This window comes from Arvicola amphibius, chromosome X, assembly GCF_903992535.2.
Source record: "Arvicola amphibius chromosome X, mArvAmp1.2, whole genome shotgun sequence".
Taxonomy (NCBI): domain Eukaryota; kingdom Metazoa; phylum Chordata; class Mammalia; order Rodentia; family Cricetidae; genus Arvicola; species Arvicola amphibius.
In genome coordinates this window covers 70483071-70499874 of record NC_052065.1, presented here as the reverse complement: position 1 = coordinate 70499874, position 16804 = coordinate 70483071, and the positions used below count along the sequence as shown (strand labels likewise).

General features: G+C 35.0%; 1 protein-coding gene across 2 annotated transcripts in view; it reads left to right on the top strand.

Moving 5' to 3' along the window:
* Rps6ka6 (ribosomal protein S6 kinase A6) overlaps positions 1–16804 on the top strand; it is a 130267-nt gene that overhangs the window by 93604 nt on the left and 19859 nt on the right. For both annotated transcript variants that reach the window (XM_038316373.1, XM_038316374.1), the window contains 8 exons: positions 2323–2393; positions 2802–2890; positions 3638–3696; positions 5893–5995; positions 6582–6712; positions 13696–13818; positions 14502–14591; positions 15672–15830. In XM_038316373.1, the coding sequence (XP_038172301.1) occupies positions 2323–2393; positions 2802–2890; positions 3638–3696; positions 5893–5995; positions 6582–6712; positions 13696–13818; positions 14502–14591; positions 15672–15830 (825 nt within the window). The remainder of the gene's footprint in view (positions 1–2322; positions 2394–2801; positions 2891–3637; positions 3697–5892; positions 5996–6581; positions 6713–13695; positions 13819–14501; positions 14592–15671; positions 15831–16804) is intronic.

The window sequence follows — 16804 nt, the reverse complement described above, 5'->3', positions numbered from 1 at the left end:
GTAAGATGTTTAGTTTGGGACTTTGTCCCTCCCCCTTCCCCCCCTCCCTCCCTTTCATTCTTTTCCCTTCTTTTCTTTCGTTTTGTTTCAGTACTAAAGATTTAATTAAACCTTAGAACCCTGTTCAATCAAGTAAAGTGTTCTACCATAAAACAGAATTCTCACACTTAGACTTTAAAAAATAATTGTACATATTATTTTATCTTAATTCTCAGCTGGATCTCCATAGTAAGATATTTTCTTTATTCTGTGTGCAAATGTCTTCATTTTTTCCTTTTTAAATGTATTATTTCACACAGGCATATGTGTGTATGTGTCTCTTACATTCTACTTAATTTTGGGGTACTGGATTTAATCCCAAGGTCTTGCATATGCCAACAAGTGCTTTACCACTGATCTGTGTTCCAAGACCTTTAAAAAACTTAGAGGTAAGGCCCTTTAAAGGTAACCAGCATGGCCTTAAACTAACTGTGTAGCAGTTGAGGAGGGCATTGAACATGTAATCCTTTGGCTTCATACTCCAAATAAATGATATTATAGGAATATACCAGTACCATTGATCTTACCTCTAATTTTGGAATTCAGTTTCTTAATTTCTATATTTTTTATCTTGAGATTAAAAGGAATTTAGAATGGTTAATTTTTAAATATTTTTCTTGGCATGAATAAGTTCCAGATGCTTTGACACATAGTTTTATTTTTTTATTTTTTTATTTTTTTTTTATAGTTCATTATTTGGGAATGTGGGCATAGTTTTTTTTTCCCCTCATTTTTTTATTAAAGATTTCCATCTCCTTCCCTCCTCCTCCCCCTTCCCTCCCCTCCCTTCCACATAGTTTTATTTTCCCATTATTGCTTTTACTTAAACTTATACCTTTGTTTATAAAACAGCTTATAAATAAATAAATAAAACAGCTTGATTTTTTTTCCTTTAACAAGAAAGATTGCTGCTAAATTGACTTTCATTTTTCCTTTGGTGCAGATAGCATTAGGATTTTTTTTTTTGCCCCTACTTTGAATATTTTTTTAAAAAGAAAACAAACTATCTTTTTTTCATTATATGTAACAATCCAAGTTCCCACTTACTCCCCTCCTCCCATTCCCTCTACATACCCCCTACCACACCCCTATCCATTCCTCAGAGAGGTTAAGGGACATTGTTTTGGGGAAGGTCCAAGGCCCTCCTTACTATATCAAGGCTAAGCAAGGTATCCATCCAAAGAGAATAGTACAAGCTGTAGGGATATATCCTGGTGCCACTGCCAGTGGCGCCACAGTCTGTCCCAGCCATACAACTGTCACCCACATTCAGAGGGACTAGTTTGGTCCTATGCTTGCCCCTTCCCAGTCTGGCTGGAGTTGGTGAGCTTCCTTCAGCTCAGGTAGACTGTTTCAGTGGGTGTCCTCATCATGGTCTTGACCTCCTGCCGCATATACTCATTCCTCCCACTTTTCAACGGGACTTTAGGAGTTTAGTCCAGTGCTCTGATGTGGGTCTCTGCCTCTGTTTCCATCAGTTGCTTGATGAAGGTTCTGTGGTGATATTTAAGATATTCATCAGTTATACTACAGGGCAAGTCAAGATCTGGCCCCTTCTCCTCTATTGCTTAAGATCTTAGCCGGGGTCATCCTTGTGGATTCCTGGGAATTTCTCTAGAATCAGGTTTCTTTCTAACCTGATAATGGCTCCCTCAATCAAGATATCTCTTTCCTTGTACTTATCTCTGTTCTTTCTCCTTCTCAACTATCCCATTCCCTCATGTTCTCCTTATCCCTACCCTTCTTGCCTCCTCTTTCCACCCTCCCTTCTTCCCTGACCCCCATGCTCCCAAATTTGTCAGGCAATATTGTCTGTTTCGACTTTCCAGGAGGATTTATGTATGTTTTTCTTAGGGTTTACCTTATTACTTAGCTTCTCTAGAATCATGAACTATAGGCTCAATATGCTTTGTTTATAGCTAGTACCCACTAATGAGTGAGTACATACCATATTCATATTTTTGGGTCTGGGTTATCCCACTCAGGATAGTGTTTTCTAATTCTATCCATTTGCATGCAAAATTCAAGATGCCATTGTTTTTGTACCACCGAGTAGTACTCTAATGTGTAAATGTGCCACATTTTCTTTATCCATTCTTCAGTTGAGGGGCATCTAGGTTGTTTCCAGGTTCTGGCTATTACCTAATTTCTGATTGTGTTTTGAGTCGCTGTCAACTAAAATTTGCATGATTTAATAGTCATGTACCATAAGTCTTGTGTTTTAAAAACAAATGTAATTGTATATTCTAAGTTGTAATAAATTATGATTATTTTATTTTCTAGTTTGAAATGCTTACTGGCACTTTGCCATTTCAAGGTAAAGACAGAAATGAGACCATGAATATGATACTGAAGTAAGTAGAAACACTTTTATTTATGAAAATATTCTTTTTTTAAAGATTTTATTTATTTATTATGTATACAACATTCTGCCTCCATGTATGCCCGCATGCCAGAAGAGGGCACCAGATCTCATTACAGATGGTTGTGAGCCACCATGTGGTTGCTGGGAATTGAACTCAGGTCCTCTGGAAGAACAGTCAGTGCTCTTAACCACTGAGTCATCTTTCCAGCCCTATGAAAATATTCTTGCCTCCATTATTAAAATATTAATGTGGTTTTCAACAGAATTAAACTATTTTTGTCTTTTTCTCACATTCTAACATATTGGGGACTCATTACAATTTTTAAAATTCACTTTGAGATTTATTGACTTACTACTGTGTCTAGATTTAAGTGAAATTTTCTGCATTGTTTTCCAGAGCAAAACTTGGAATGCCTCAGTTTCTTAGTGCTGAAGCCCAAAGTCTTTTGAGGATGCTATTCAAAAGGAATCCAGCAAATAGATTGGGTATTATTAATCTTCTTTAACCTTTAAAATAATGTACTACATATAATAGCCAAGAAACCGTACCTTTATGTTTTAATTTAAGTTCATTTATGATTACTATATATTTATGTTTGAATTGTGGACTTTTAGTAGTTTATATCAAATAAAAATTTTACTTATGATTAATGAGCAAAATTTATAGACATGAAATAGTCTAGTTAACAGAAAGTTTTGTTCAACTTGCATCATGTACATCATATGAGTTGCCTTTCGAAAAAATGCAGTTTACTATGTATTGATAATCCTTTTAAATGTTTGATGGTGACTACTTTGCCTCTCCTAGTAAACTTCAAAGTTATATTGCCTTTTTCTAGATCCTAATGTGATCCTATTATCTATGTCCTTGTGTTAAAAAGTACAGTGCTGTTTTCACCTTTGTAGACTTTAACATAGCGTATGACTATGAGACATGAATTGTGAAAGGCAATTACTTAGTTTAATATTATATTAAACAGAAATTGTATTTGTTAGGAGGCATTTTAGTACCTAGTATTTCATGTTGACTTATACAATTCACTATATGCATCAGTTTTCTTTCTTATTAATAGTAGATAAAGGATGAGTTAATACAATACCAGACAAAAAAATCATAGATATTTTACTCTAAGCAACCTAGGGAAAATATAAGGTCATGGTTTTGTCTAATAACATAGAAGCTAAGTAGCAAGATTAAAAGATTATGGTATTAAAATTATTTCCATATTACAGGATCAGAAGGAGTTGAAGAAGTAAAAAGACATGCTTTTTTTGCATCTATTGACTGGAATGTAAGTAGAATATAAGTTTGTTATTAAATAATTTATATTAAAATAATGAGTAAAATTCTTTTGAATCTAGTAATATAGAGACTTGGCAGATAAGCATAACCCATGTATTTTATATTAAGTCTGATATTTTTGTTTATAGTTATCATGTAGCATGACAATACCTTGAAGTGGTAGAGGTCTGGATATAGTAATTTCTGTTTATCATTTGTTGTAACTGTTGTAATATGATTAATATTTATACTTCCACTCTAGATGAGGAGAGGATGAGATAGGGAAAAATGAGTGAGGCTATGACAGATCCTAATATAGTTAATAATAATAAACCCAGATATTCTTTAATTTCACATTGTTCATTGTTCTGCATTAGAACAAGCTAAATTAAGAAAAAAAAACTGTACTATAGATACTTATGCTTGTGGATGACATGAAAGAAAAACATTGAGGAATTATGCTAAATTATTCATATTTTAATTTATATGCCCAGATTGATAGTCTTGTCTTAGAAAAACTCACTCTTCTAGTTCCTTGAAATAGAGTAATTCTTTGATTTTTAAGTATAGGAATTATAAGTATTATTTTTGTTACTTGTTTCTGTCATTAGTTTCAAATTTTCCAAATTCTTGTTTTTTTCCCCTTCAATCCATTATTTGTTCAAATGTAAGATGATTGACTTCTTTGTATTTACAAAGTTTGCAATATTCATTTTGTTATTGGTTCCAGTTTTAATGTGCTATTATGAAAAGGATACTGATGTGATTACATGCTTCTAAATTTACTAAGAATTATTTTATGACCTATTATATGGTCTATCTGGAGTATGTTCAGTGGACTTATGAGAGGCTATTGGGTGGAATTTTTGCTAGATATATGTTTAGTCCGTTTGGTATAGGGAACATTTTAACATTGTTGTGTTTTTATTGGTTGATTGAAGTGATAAACTTCCTGGTTGTTATTCCAGGTGAGCATTGGTCTCTCTTTAGATCATTATTATTTATACATTTGTTTAATATTTGGCATCATGTACATTTAAATATATCAGTTTCTTTTGCTGATCTGACCTCTTTCTCATAAAGACCTTGTTTGCTTTTAGTACTTATGACTGCAGCTCTATTTTGTCTGCTGTACAATCATTGACACTTTGGTTTAAATTCAGTTGATCTGGACTGTTGTATTCCATCACTTCTCTTTCACTCTATAATGGTGAAAAGGATTTGTTGTTAACAGCGTGTAGTTTTATTTCCGGCCCTTTTCCTTGAATGAGTCTTTGGTTTTTAATACTAAAACCAGGCATTATGATCACTAGCATCATTTCCTTGTCTCAGTTGAAGCTGGTTTAGTAAGTGAATGGTTGTTCCACTTGGTGTTGTTTATGGACAGAGATTGTCAGAGCATCTCATTCAGCTGCAATCTTGTTTACCCATCTGTGTTTTTAAAACATACACAATTTAGCAACTTAGAATATTAAGAATGTATTTAATTTTATATGGAAACAAACTATTTTAGAAGAAATAGTCATGAAAATAATCTGACTACTGATTTTGTTAGTTATCTCAAAATTTTTACATTGTGATATGCTTTGTATGGTCATAGCTCTTGGGAGAATTTATTTTGGTATCCGGAAGTGAACATCATTGTTTATAGTGCAAAATGTGATATCACTATTATGTCATTTGTGTTCTCTGGCTTCATTAGATTTTGGACATTACATCTTAATTGTAGAATGTGGTTAACAGTTATCTGAAACCTGTGTAAATATTTCAAGTCTTCTGATTGTCAATATCATGTGATGTTTTCTCTGAGTATAGATTACGTATCCTAAAGTGTTGAAGATTTTTCTAGGTTTTGGAATTTATTTTGTGTGTGTGTGTGTGTGTGTGTGTGTGTTGTGTGTGGTGCGTTTGTATGTATGTGTGCATATATATAAAAGGAAATGAATGAATTTGAAAATAAAACCCAGGTAATATGAAATTATCTTGTATTTACTATATATCTTATGCATACAACTCAAAGATAATTTCATAACCATATTTTTAGTGTGTCTGTTTTAGCTACAACTTGTCCACTTATGCTATCAACATTCAAAATGTTGTGGTTATTAGAGTATTTGAATTTTAGATGTTGTATTAGGAATGCCCAACATGTGTTAATAATATTTTAAAATGTTAAATGTTTTTTTCATTACTGCATTGCCTCTAGAAACTATATAAAAGAGAAGTTCAGCCTCCTTTCCGACCTGCTTCTGGAAAACCAGATGATACTTTTTGTTTTGATCCTGAATTTACTGCCAAAACACCTAAAGGTAATACATACTTGTTTATAGCCATGGCTTTTGTTCTAGTAATTATTACATAAATTAACTGTTTCAGTAAAAAACCATCTTTGTGCAAAACTAGTTAGGTGTTTGTGTAAATGTAGATCTTATATACAAGATTGCTACAATCTGTAATTGGGAAATATTTATCACTGAAGTGTAAAAAAGGGTAAAATGCAGAATTTTTTTCTTTTTTTTATTTATTTCTTTGTAAATTACTTCCAAGGCTAATAATTTTCTAGATATGGCATGAAATAAAACAAGAGATGTGCATTGGATCAGTTTAGAATGTGATCTAATTTACTTTTAGTGACATGTTTTGTGTGCTCATTCAAGAAATTTTGAATTCCTACTATGTAGTTTTTGGTAGTAAGGATGAAGCCATTAATAAAAATTATTAACCATATAAAATATGTCAGTCTACAACAAGTATAGAGAAAGTATGAGTCATATTTGTCATGTGTCAGACTGTGATATTTAATGTTTCCTTTCCTTTTTTAAAAAGTAAATTTGCTGATACTGTAATCATAAAGTTCTATATAATTTTAGTAAAATATAACTGTTTAAATGTTAGATTCTCCTGGTTTGCCAGCCAGTGCAAATGCTCATCAGCTCTTCAAAGGATTCAGCTTTGTTGCAACTTCTATTGCAGAAGAATATAAAATCACTCCTGTTACAAGTGCAAATGTATTACCCGTCGTCCAGGTAAATTCTTTACCGTCATAACAATGTTCAGTTTCAGGATAAGTATTTCTTTCACTTCTTAATAATGGATGTTTAATAGTTACTGAAAGATCACAGTTAATGACTTCATTTTCTCAATGTAATTGAGTTAAAAGTGTCTCTGTATGTTTGAGAAAAGAACAGATAGTAAGTACCTTTAATATTTTTTGTTTTGGCAAGAAAATGTTGCAGTGATTTTTCTTTTTTTTTCTTTTTTTTATTAAAAATTTCCACCTCCTCCTCTCCTCATCCCCCTTCCCTCCCCTCCCTTCCACCCATACCCTCACTCCGCCCCTCTCCAAGCCAAAGAGCCATCAGGGTTCCCTTCACTATGTTAAGTTCAAGGTCCTCCCAGCTCCCACTAAGTCCAGGAAGGTGAGCAACCAAGCTGACAAGGCTCACAGTGAGCCCATCCATGCTGTAGAGTCCAAGCCCATCGCCGTTGTCCTTGGTTTCTCAGTCCTCCTCCACCGTCAGCCACATTCAGAGAGTCCGGTTTGGTCCCCTGTTCCATCAGTCCCATTCCAACTGGACTTGGTGGTCTCCCTTTAGATCTGTCCCACCGTCTCAATGGGTAAACACACTTCCCACGGTCCTGACTTCCTTGCTCATGATCTCCCTCCTTTTGCTCCTCATCAGGACCTTGGGAGCTCAATCTGGTGCTTCTATGTGGGGCTCTGTCATTTTCTCCATCCATCGCCAGGTGAAGGTTCTATGGTGATATGCAAGATATTCATGAGTATGGCAATAGGATCTGGACATTTCTGGCACCCTCTCCTCAGCTGCCCAAGGAACTAGCTGGGGGCGTCTTCCTGGACACCTGGGAACCCCTCTAGAGTCAAGTCTCTGCCAACCCTAGAATGGCTCCCTTAATTAAGATACATAATTCCTTGTTCCCATATCCACCCTTCCTATCCCAACCATCCTATTCCCCCAAGGTCTTCCCATCCTCCACTTCACACTTTTCTCTCCCTATACTCCCATCCCCCCATCCCACCCCACCCCCAAGTTCCCATTTTTTGTCCGGCAATCTTGTCTACTTCCAATATCCAGGAGGACAACTATGTTTTTCTTTGGATTCACCTTCTTATATAGCTTCTCTAGGATTTTTTTACAAATTATAGGCTCGATGTCCTTTATTTATGGCTAGAAACCAATTATGAGTGAGTACATCTACATCCCATGTTCATCTTTTTGGGCCTGGGTTACCTCACTCAGGATGGTGTTTTCTATTTCCATCCATTTGCATGCAAAATTCAAGATGTCATTTTTTTTTTTTACCGCCGAGTAGTACTCTAATATGTATATATTCCACACTTTCTTCATCCATTCTTCCACTGAAGGGCATCTAGGTTGTTTCCAGGTTCTGGCTATTACAAATAATGCTGCTATAAACATAGTTGAACAAATGCTTTTGTAATATGATTGGGCATCTCTTGGGTAAATTCCCAAGAGTGGGATTGCTGGGTCCTGGGGTAGGTTGATCCCAAATTTCCTGAGAAACCGCCACACTGCTTTCCAAAGTGGTTGCACAAGTTTGCATTCCCACCAGCAATGGATGAGTGTACCCCTTACTCCACATCCTCTCCAGCAAAGGCTATCATTGGTGTTTTTGATTTTAGCCATTCTGACAAGTGTAAGATGGTATCTCAGAGTTGTTTTGATTTGCATTTCCCTGATTGCTAAGGAGGTTGGGCATGACCTTAAGTGTCTTTTGGCCATTTGAACTTCTTCTGTTGAGAATTCTCTGTTAAGTTCAATGCCCCATTTTTTAATTGGGTTAACTGGCATTTTAAAGTCTAGTCTCTTGAGTTCCTTACATATTTTGGAGATCAGACCTTTGTCTGTTGCGCGGTTGGTGAAGATCTTTTCCCAGTCAGTAGGCTGCCTTTTTGTCTTAGTGACAGTGTCCTTTGCTTTACAGAAGCTGCTCAGCTTCAGGAGGTCCCATTTATTCAATGTTGCCCTTAATGTCTGTGCTGCTGGGGCTATACGTAGGAAGCGGTCCCCTGTGCCCAAATGTTGTAGAGTACTTCCCACTTTCCCCTCTAACAGGTTCAGTGTGTTCAGATTGATATTGAGGTCTTTAGTCCATTTGAACTTGAGTTTTGTGCATGGTGATAGACACGGATCTACTTTCATTCTTCTACAGGTTGACATCCAGTTATGCCAGCACCATTTGTTGAAGATGCTTTCTTTCTTCCATTGTGTGCTTTTAGCTCCTTTATCAAAAATCAGGTGTTTATAGGTTTGTGGGTTAAGATCTGGGTCTTCTATTCGATTCCATTGGTCGACTTCTCTATTTTTATGCCAATACCAAGCTGTTTTCAATACTGTAGCTCTGTAATAGGGTTTGAAGTCAGGGATGGTAATGCCTTCAGAAGTTCCTTTATTGTATGAGATTATTTTGGCTATCCTGGGTTTCTTGTTCTTCCATATAAAGTTGATTATTGTCCTCTCAAGATCTGTGAGGAATTTTGATGGGATCTTTAAGGGGATTGCATTAAATCTATAGATTGCCTTTGGTAGTATTGCCATTTTTATATGTTGATCCTCCCAATCCAAGAGCAAGGGAGATCCTTCCATTTTCTGGTATCCTCTTCAATTTCTTTCTTCATAGACTTAAAGTTCTTGTCAAATAGGTCTTTTACTTCCTTGGTTAGAGTTACCCCAAGATATTTTATGCTATTTGTGGCTATCGTGAAAGGTGACGCTTCTCTGATTTCTTTGTCTGTTTCCTTATCCTTTGTATATAGGAGGGCGACTGATTTTTTGGAGTTGATCTTGTATCCTGCCACGATACTAAAGGAGTTTATCAGCTGTAGGAGTTCTTTGGTGGAGTTTTTCGGGTCACTTATGTACACTATCATATCATCTGCAAATAACGAAAGTTTAACTTCTTCCTTTCCAATTCGAATCCCCTTGATTCCCTTGTTTTGTCTTATTGCTATTGCTTGAACTTCAAGCACTATATTGAAGAGATAAGGAGAGAGTGGACAGCCTTGTCGTTTTCCTGAATTTAGTGGGATGGCCTTCAGTTTCTCTGCATTTAATTTGATGTTAGCTGTCGGCTAGCTGTAAATAGCCTTTATTATATTTAGGAATGACCCCTGTATCCCTAATCTCTCCAAGATCTTTATCATCAAGGGGTGCTGAATTTTGTCAAATGCTTTTTCTGCATCTAATGAGATGACCATATGGTTTTTATCCTTCAGTTTATTTATATGATGGATTACATTGATAGATTTTCTTATGTTGAACCAGCCCTGTATCTCTGGGATGAAGCCTACTTGATCATAGTGGATAATTTTTCTAATGTGTTCTTGGATTCTGTTTGCCAGTATTTTATTGAGAATTTTTGCATCTATGTTCTTGAGTGAGATTGGCCTGTAATTCTCTTTCTTGGTTGAGTCTTTGTGTGGTTTAGGTATCAGGGTAATTGTAGATTCATATAAGGAATTTGGCAATGACTGTTCTGTTTCTATATTATGAAACCTTAAGGAATATAGGTATTAGGTCTTCTTGGAAGTTCTGGTAGAATTCTGTATTGAAACCATCTGGTCCTCGGCTTTTTTTGGTAGGGAGGTTTCTGATAACAGTTTCTAATTCTTCGCGACTAACAGGACTATTTAGATTGTTCACCTGGGTCCTGGTTTAACTTTGGTATATGGTACTTCTCTAAAAAAGTGTCCATTTCTTTTACATTTTCCAATTTTGTGGCATACAGGCTTTTGTAGTAAGATCTAATGATTCTCTGAATTTCCTCTGTGTCTGTGGTTATGTCCCCTTTTTCATTTCTTTTCTTATTAATTTGCTTGTTCTCTCTCTGCCGTTTGATTAGTTTGGCTAGGGGTTTGTCAGTCTTGTTGATTTTCTCCAAGAACCAGCTTTTTGTTTCATTGATTCTTTGGATTGTTTTCTGTGTTTCTATTTTGTTGATTTCTGCCCTCAGTTTGATAATTTCCAGTCTTCTACTCCTCCTAGGTGAGTCTGCTTCTTTCTTTTCTAGAGCTTTCAGGTGTGCTGTTAAGTCTCCAATATGTGCTTTCTCCGTTTTTTTTTTTTTAATGTGGGCAATTAGTGCTATGAATTTTCCTCTTAGCACTGCTTTCATTGTGTCCCATAAGTTTGAGTATGTTGTGTCTTTATTTTCATTAAATTAAAGGAAGACTTTCATTTCTTTCTTTATTTCTTCCTTGACCCAGGTGTGGTTCAGTAGTTGACTGTTCAGTTTCCATGAGTTTGTAGGCTTTCTGGGGGTAGCATTGTTGTTGAATTCTAATTTTAATCCATGGTGATCCGATAAGATGCAGGTTGTTATTAATATGTTTTTGTAACTGTGGAAGTTTGCTTTGTTACCGAGTATGTGGTCAATTTTCGAAAACATTCCATGAGTCGCAGAGAAGAAGGTATATTCTTTCCTGTTTGGGTGGAATGTTCTATAGATGTCTGTTAAGTCAATTTGATTCATTACCTCCATTAATTCTCTTATTTCTCTGTTAGGTTTCTATCTGATTGACCTGTCTATTGGTGAGAGAGGAGTGTTGAAGTCTCCTACTATTAGTGTGTGGGGTTTGATGGCTGCCTTGAGTTCTAGTAATGTTTCTTTTACATAAGTGGGAGCTTTTATATTAGGGGCATAGATATTCAGGATTGAGACTTCATTCTGAAGGATTTTTCCTGTAATGAGTATAAAGTGTCTCTTTCTATCTCTTCTGATTGATTTTAGTTTGAAGTCAATTTTGCTAGAAATTAGTATGGCCACACCGGCTTGTTTCCTAGGTCCATTTGCTTGATAAACCTTTTCCCAACCCTTTACTCTGAGTAGATGTCTGTGTTTGTGGTTGAGGTGTGTTTCTTGTAAACAGCAGAATGTTGGATCCTGTTTTCTTATCCAATCTCTTAGCCTGTGCCTTTTTATAGGTGAATTGAGTCCATTGATATTAAGTGATATTAATGACCAGTGGATGTTAACTCTGGTTGTCATTTTTTATTTGGTAGTAGAGATTGTGTGTTTCCTTTCTTTGAGATGTGCTGGTGAAGGGTCACTAGATGTCTGAGTTATTTTGGGCAATGCTGGACTCCTTTGTTTGTGAATTTCCTTCTATTACTTTCTGTAAGGCTGGATTTGTGGCTACGTATTGTTTAAATTTGTTTTTATCCTGGAATATTTTGTTTTCTCCATTTATAGTGAATGAAAGCTTGGCTGGGTATAGTAATCTGGGCTTGCATCCATGGTCTCTTAGTTTCTGGAAAACATCTATCCAGGACCTTCTGGCTTTCATGGTTTCCATAGAGAAGTCAGGTGTTAGTCTGATAGGTTTACCTTTATATGTTACTTGACCTTTTTCCTTTGCAGCTCTTAATATTCTTTCTTTATTCTGTATGTTTTGTGTTTTGATTATAATATAGCGAGGGGATGATTTTTTTTGATCCAGTCTATTTGGTGTTCTGTAAGCTTCTTGAACCTTAATAGGAATATCTTTCTTTAGGTTTGGGATGTTTTCTTCTATAGTTTTATTAAATATATTTTTTGGACCATTGAGCTGTAATTCTTCTCCTTCTTCTACGCCTATTATTCTTAGATTTGGTCTTTTTATTGTGTCCCAAATTTCCTGAATGTTTTGTGATGAGAATTTGTTGCATTTGCTGTTTTCTTTGATCCATGCGTTTATTTTCTCTATGGTATCTTCAGAATCTGAGATTCTTTCTTCTATCTCTTGTATTCTGTTGGTTATGCTTGTTTCTGTAGTCTCTGTTCGTTTACATAGATTTTCCATATCCAGCTGGCCCTCGGGTTGTGTTTTCTTCCTTGCCTCCATTTCAGTTTTCAAGTCTTGCACTGTTTCCATTATCTGTTTGATTGTTTTTTCTTGGTTTCCTAGGATATCATTTACAGATTTACTCAATTCTTCAAACTTTTTGTTATTCTTCTCGTCCATTTCCTTAAGGGAGTTTTTCACCTCCTGTTTAAGGGACTCTATTACTTTCATAAAGTCAATTTTTTCTACTTCTTCTTGATTAGTGTGTTCAAGTCCTCCTGTTATAAGTTCGCTAGGTTCTGGTGCTTTCATATTGTTTTTCAGATTGTTGGAGGAATTCTTGCATTGGCGCCTGCCCATTTCTTCCTCTGAATAATCCCTTTTGGGTCTTCTTTTAGAAGTTCAATTCACCCCAATGAATTCAATTCACTCACCCCAATGAATGATGGATCTTCTGGTAGTTAGTCATGTCTCCTTGCTGGCCAAGAGGCTCACTGACAAAGGGCCTACCTTGCTGCAGGCAGGCTATTGGAGCAGGGGACCTCCCACTGGCCTGGGTGCACTCAATTCCAGGTCCTTGGCTCCCAAACAGGCTGAGCTGTGGGATTTTGTGGCCCCAAAGATGGGAGGATGAAGCGCGGGGGGGGGGGGGGGGGTTCTGAATGCAAGCTGGGAAGGGACAGGAAGAGAGTGGCAGTATCCGGGGAGAATAACCCCTGCAGGAAGAGCAGGAAGTGTGTGGGGGGGTGGTGGTTGGGGAATGTAGGTGGTCCCTCTCCTGGGCAGCTGCTGCGGTTCAGGCACTCACTCACCCCAATGAATGATGGATCTTCTGGTAGACAGTCAGGTTTCCTTGCTGGCCAAGCAGCTTGGTGGCAAAGGGCCTACCTTGCTGCAGGCAGGCTATTGGAGCAGGGGACCTCCCTGACCTGGGTGCACTCAATTCTTGGTCCAGGCGCCCAAACAGTCTGGGCTGTGGGATCTTGCAGTGATTTTTAAACTAGTCAATTCATCACATTGCTTGGGATTTGAGAAAGTATACAATATAGAGTTGCTTCAGAATTTATATAGGCAATTTTTAAATATTGGTAAAATTTCTATAATGTTTTTTAACCTTCAAAATATGTTAAGATTGTTTGGGACAAAAATTAAGAAAATGTGCAATTCATTTTCATTAGTGTTTAATTTGTTTTAACAAAACAGATGAATGGAAATGCTGCTCAATTTAGTGAAGTCTATGAATTGAAAGAGGATATTGGTGTTGGTTCTTACTCTGTTTGCAAGCGATGCATACATTCAGGTTCCAACATGGAATTTGCAGTAAAGGTATTGTTTCTGAGCCTAATTTATTGTTTGACTTATATAGTTTGTATTACAGATTTGCTCATATAATTTTCCTGGTACAGGGAGGGAAAATCAGATGATGAAAAAAATTTGTGATTTAATATTTTCATTTTTAATTTCTTTGCAAAGTTTCATTTTGGAGAAATGGCATTATTTATTTACTTTTTGTTTTCTGACTAATCTGTAGCATACTATGTTAAGATTGAGGAACTGTAGAACGTACATAGTATTATTTATTAGTGTCTTAGTTAAAGGCTGTATACTTGATCTAGCTCAGTTTTTATGTTAAATTTCTATTGTATGGAATTTTTAGATGTTGAAACAATTAGAGAATGATGTTCTTGATTTCCTAAGTATTTTTGAATAATAGAACCCAATTGAAGGGTGGCGTGGTAGCAGTTGGGAGTACAGGAATTTTCATACGTTCAAGGCTAGACTGGGCTGTATAATGAGTTCTAGCACACCTTAGGCCACATAGCACAGTCCATCTCAAAACAATAACAACAAAATTCTAGATAGATAGACAGACAGACAGATAGATTGAGGAGTGGGTGGGTGGGTAGGTAGGTAGATGGATGGATGGATAGATAGAAAAATATATCTTTCTGCATGATAAAGAAAATCATTTAGCTGTTTTGAATAATTTTCTATGATCTGTTTCTTAGATCATTGATAAAAATAAACGAGACCCCTCAGAAGAAATTGACATTCTTATGCGTTATGGACAACATCCCAACATTATTACTTTAAAGGATGTAAGTATTTTAAAATTTAAGTTTCAACTAAGTTAAGAAAGCTATGAACTAGAACTTTATACCTGTGATACTTTAAATGCCAAATTTCAAATTGCTGCTTTCATTCTCCAGTGATTGTAAACATGTATTCTCTTTTTAAAGATTTTAGTAAAGAACTGTGATTGTTGGCATAAGAATATCCTAATAATCAATTTATATTCTGAATAGTCAACTCAGTAATATTGCAACTAGAAATATTTTTCTCATCCCTGTAAATGTAAAGGAAATTGATTCTGGAAAACTTACTTTATTGATTATAGAGTAATTATCTGTAGAATTATGGATCATTTCTTGAATGAAATATTATTTGTCTACAAAAAAACTGTAACACACATATTGATATATTTCTCTGAATAATGACTTTTGCATTATAATTTAAACTAATTTTTGTGAATATTCTAAACTATTAAACATCATCTTGATCAGTTTGTTTTAGATAATATGATACATAGTTTTGTCATATTTAAATAGTAGTTTGTTTGTGCATGTATGTTTAAATGTGTGTATGCAAATATATAAACATATCAAGTAGAAATATATATCAAATATATATATATATATGTATATATATATATATATATATATACTCATCATACCAAGTAGAAATTTCTTTTTCTTATCTATTTCTTTTAGTGCACTATTTGAATTCAACATTTGTTTCTATCCATACTAGTCAAAGAACTAATAAGTGCTATGGTTACTATCACAAAAATGATTACTTTTGAAGAAGTACTTGTAATATAATTAAAATAACATGTACCTGTTATTTGAGAAGCATGGATTTCTACTCTTGTTTATGTGTTTTGTTGAAATCTCTAACCTTCAACTTCAAAAACTTCATATTTGATATGATCTTACAGAACTACACAGGAGATTATTTTTCCACTTCATTCTTCAATACAACCTTACAATATCAACAAGAAAGAAATGCTGTATGTGCTTTGATTCTAGAGTTGTACTGACAAAACAAAGTAAATATAACTTTAAAAATTTGGAATAATGATTACAAATAATAAAACCTTAAAACACATTCTTTTTTAGGTCTTTGATGATGGGAGATATGTTTACCTTGTTACGGATTTGATGAAAGGAGGAGAACTACTGGATCGTATTCTCAAAAAAAAATGTTTCTCAGAACAGGAAGCGAGTGATGTGCTGTATGTAATAACAAAGACAGTTGAATATCTTCATTGTCAAGGAGTAAGTTAGAGTTGAATTCTTCCTCCAATTCTGGGACCTATATCGTGTTTCTTGTATATTTTTATATACAATATACTAATAAAATTCAGTATTACAGTGAAATTTATAGAAAGTGGTTTGAAATATGTCTGTCTGTCTGTCTACACACACACACACGGCTTGATAATTTATAGGACAAGGTTAGAGGTGTGTGTGTGTGTGTGTGTGTGTGTGTGTGTGTGTGTGTGTGTGTGTATTATGAAGCCTAATCAAACTTTAAACTGTGAATCATCAAAGAAATATCCAAGTGGGTTTTAGTGACTCGCCCCTGTAAATTTAGCACATGGATGGCTGAGGCAAAAAAAAAATAGTTAAAATTTGAGGCCATCCTGAACTAAATAGTGAGTTCCATAAAGCCTAGACTTCTAAAAGCTGACAAGAAAAAAGAAAAATATTTACAGGCATATGAATGAAGTATTATTGGAATTAGTCTATCACTATTATATTCTAGCACCAAAACGACTGTTGACTCTCACCAAATGTCCTAAATATGACAATAAGTTTTTATTCTAAACATTGAACTATCAATATGTTAAATCTTGTGGAGAAGACTTGTATATTTCTTTTTGTCACTTCATATATATGTAAGGTAAATGTGTTGAAATAAAAAATAAAAATGAAATAAAAATGCAAACTGCTTTTCAGAATTGATATAGTAGAAATTATATGTAGCCCCACTTATAAATAATAAAAAATTTTATATGTGACCTAAGAAGATTTCAGTAGTTGGAAATAAATTGTATAGCACTAAAGGAATACAATAATTTTATTGATATAATCCATCCAATCTCTTTGCAAGCATTTTAAAGGATAACAATGTTTTGTAAGGCACGATAAACCAGAATTTTAAAAATATAATATGATAAACATCTGCTGTTTATTTCTTTATAAATTTTGTTTATAGAACACTTAAATAGCAGATATTTTGAACATTT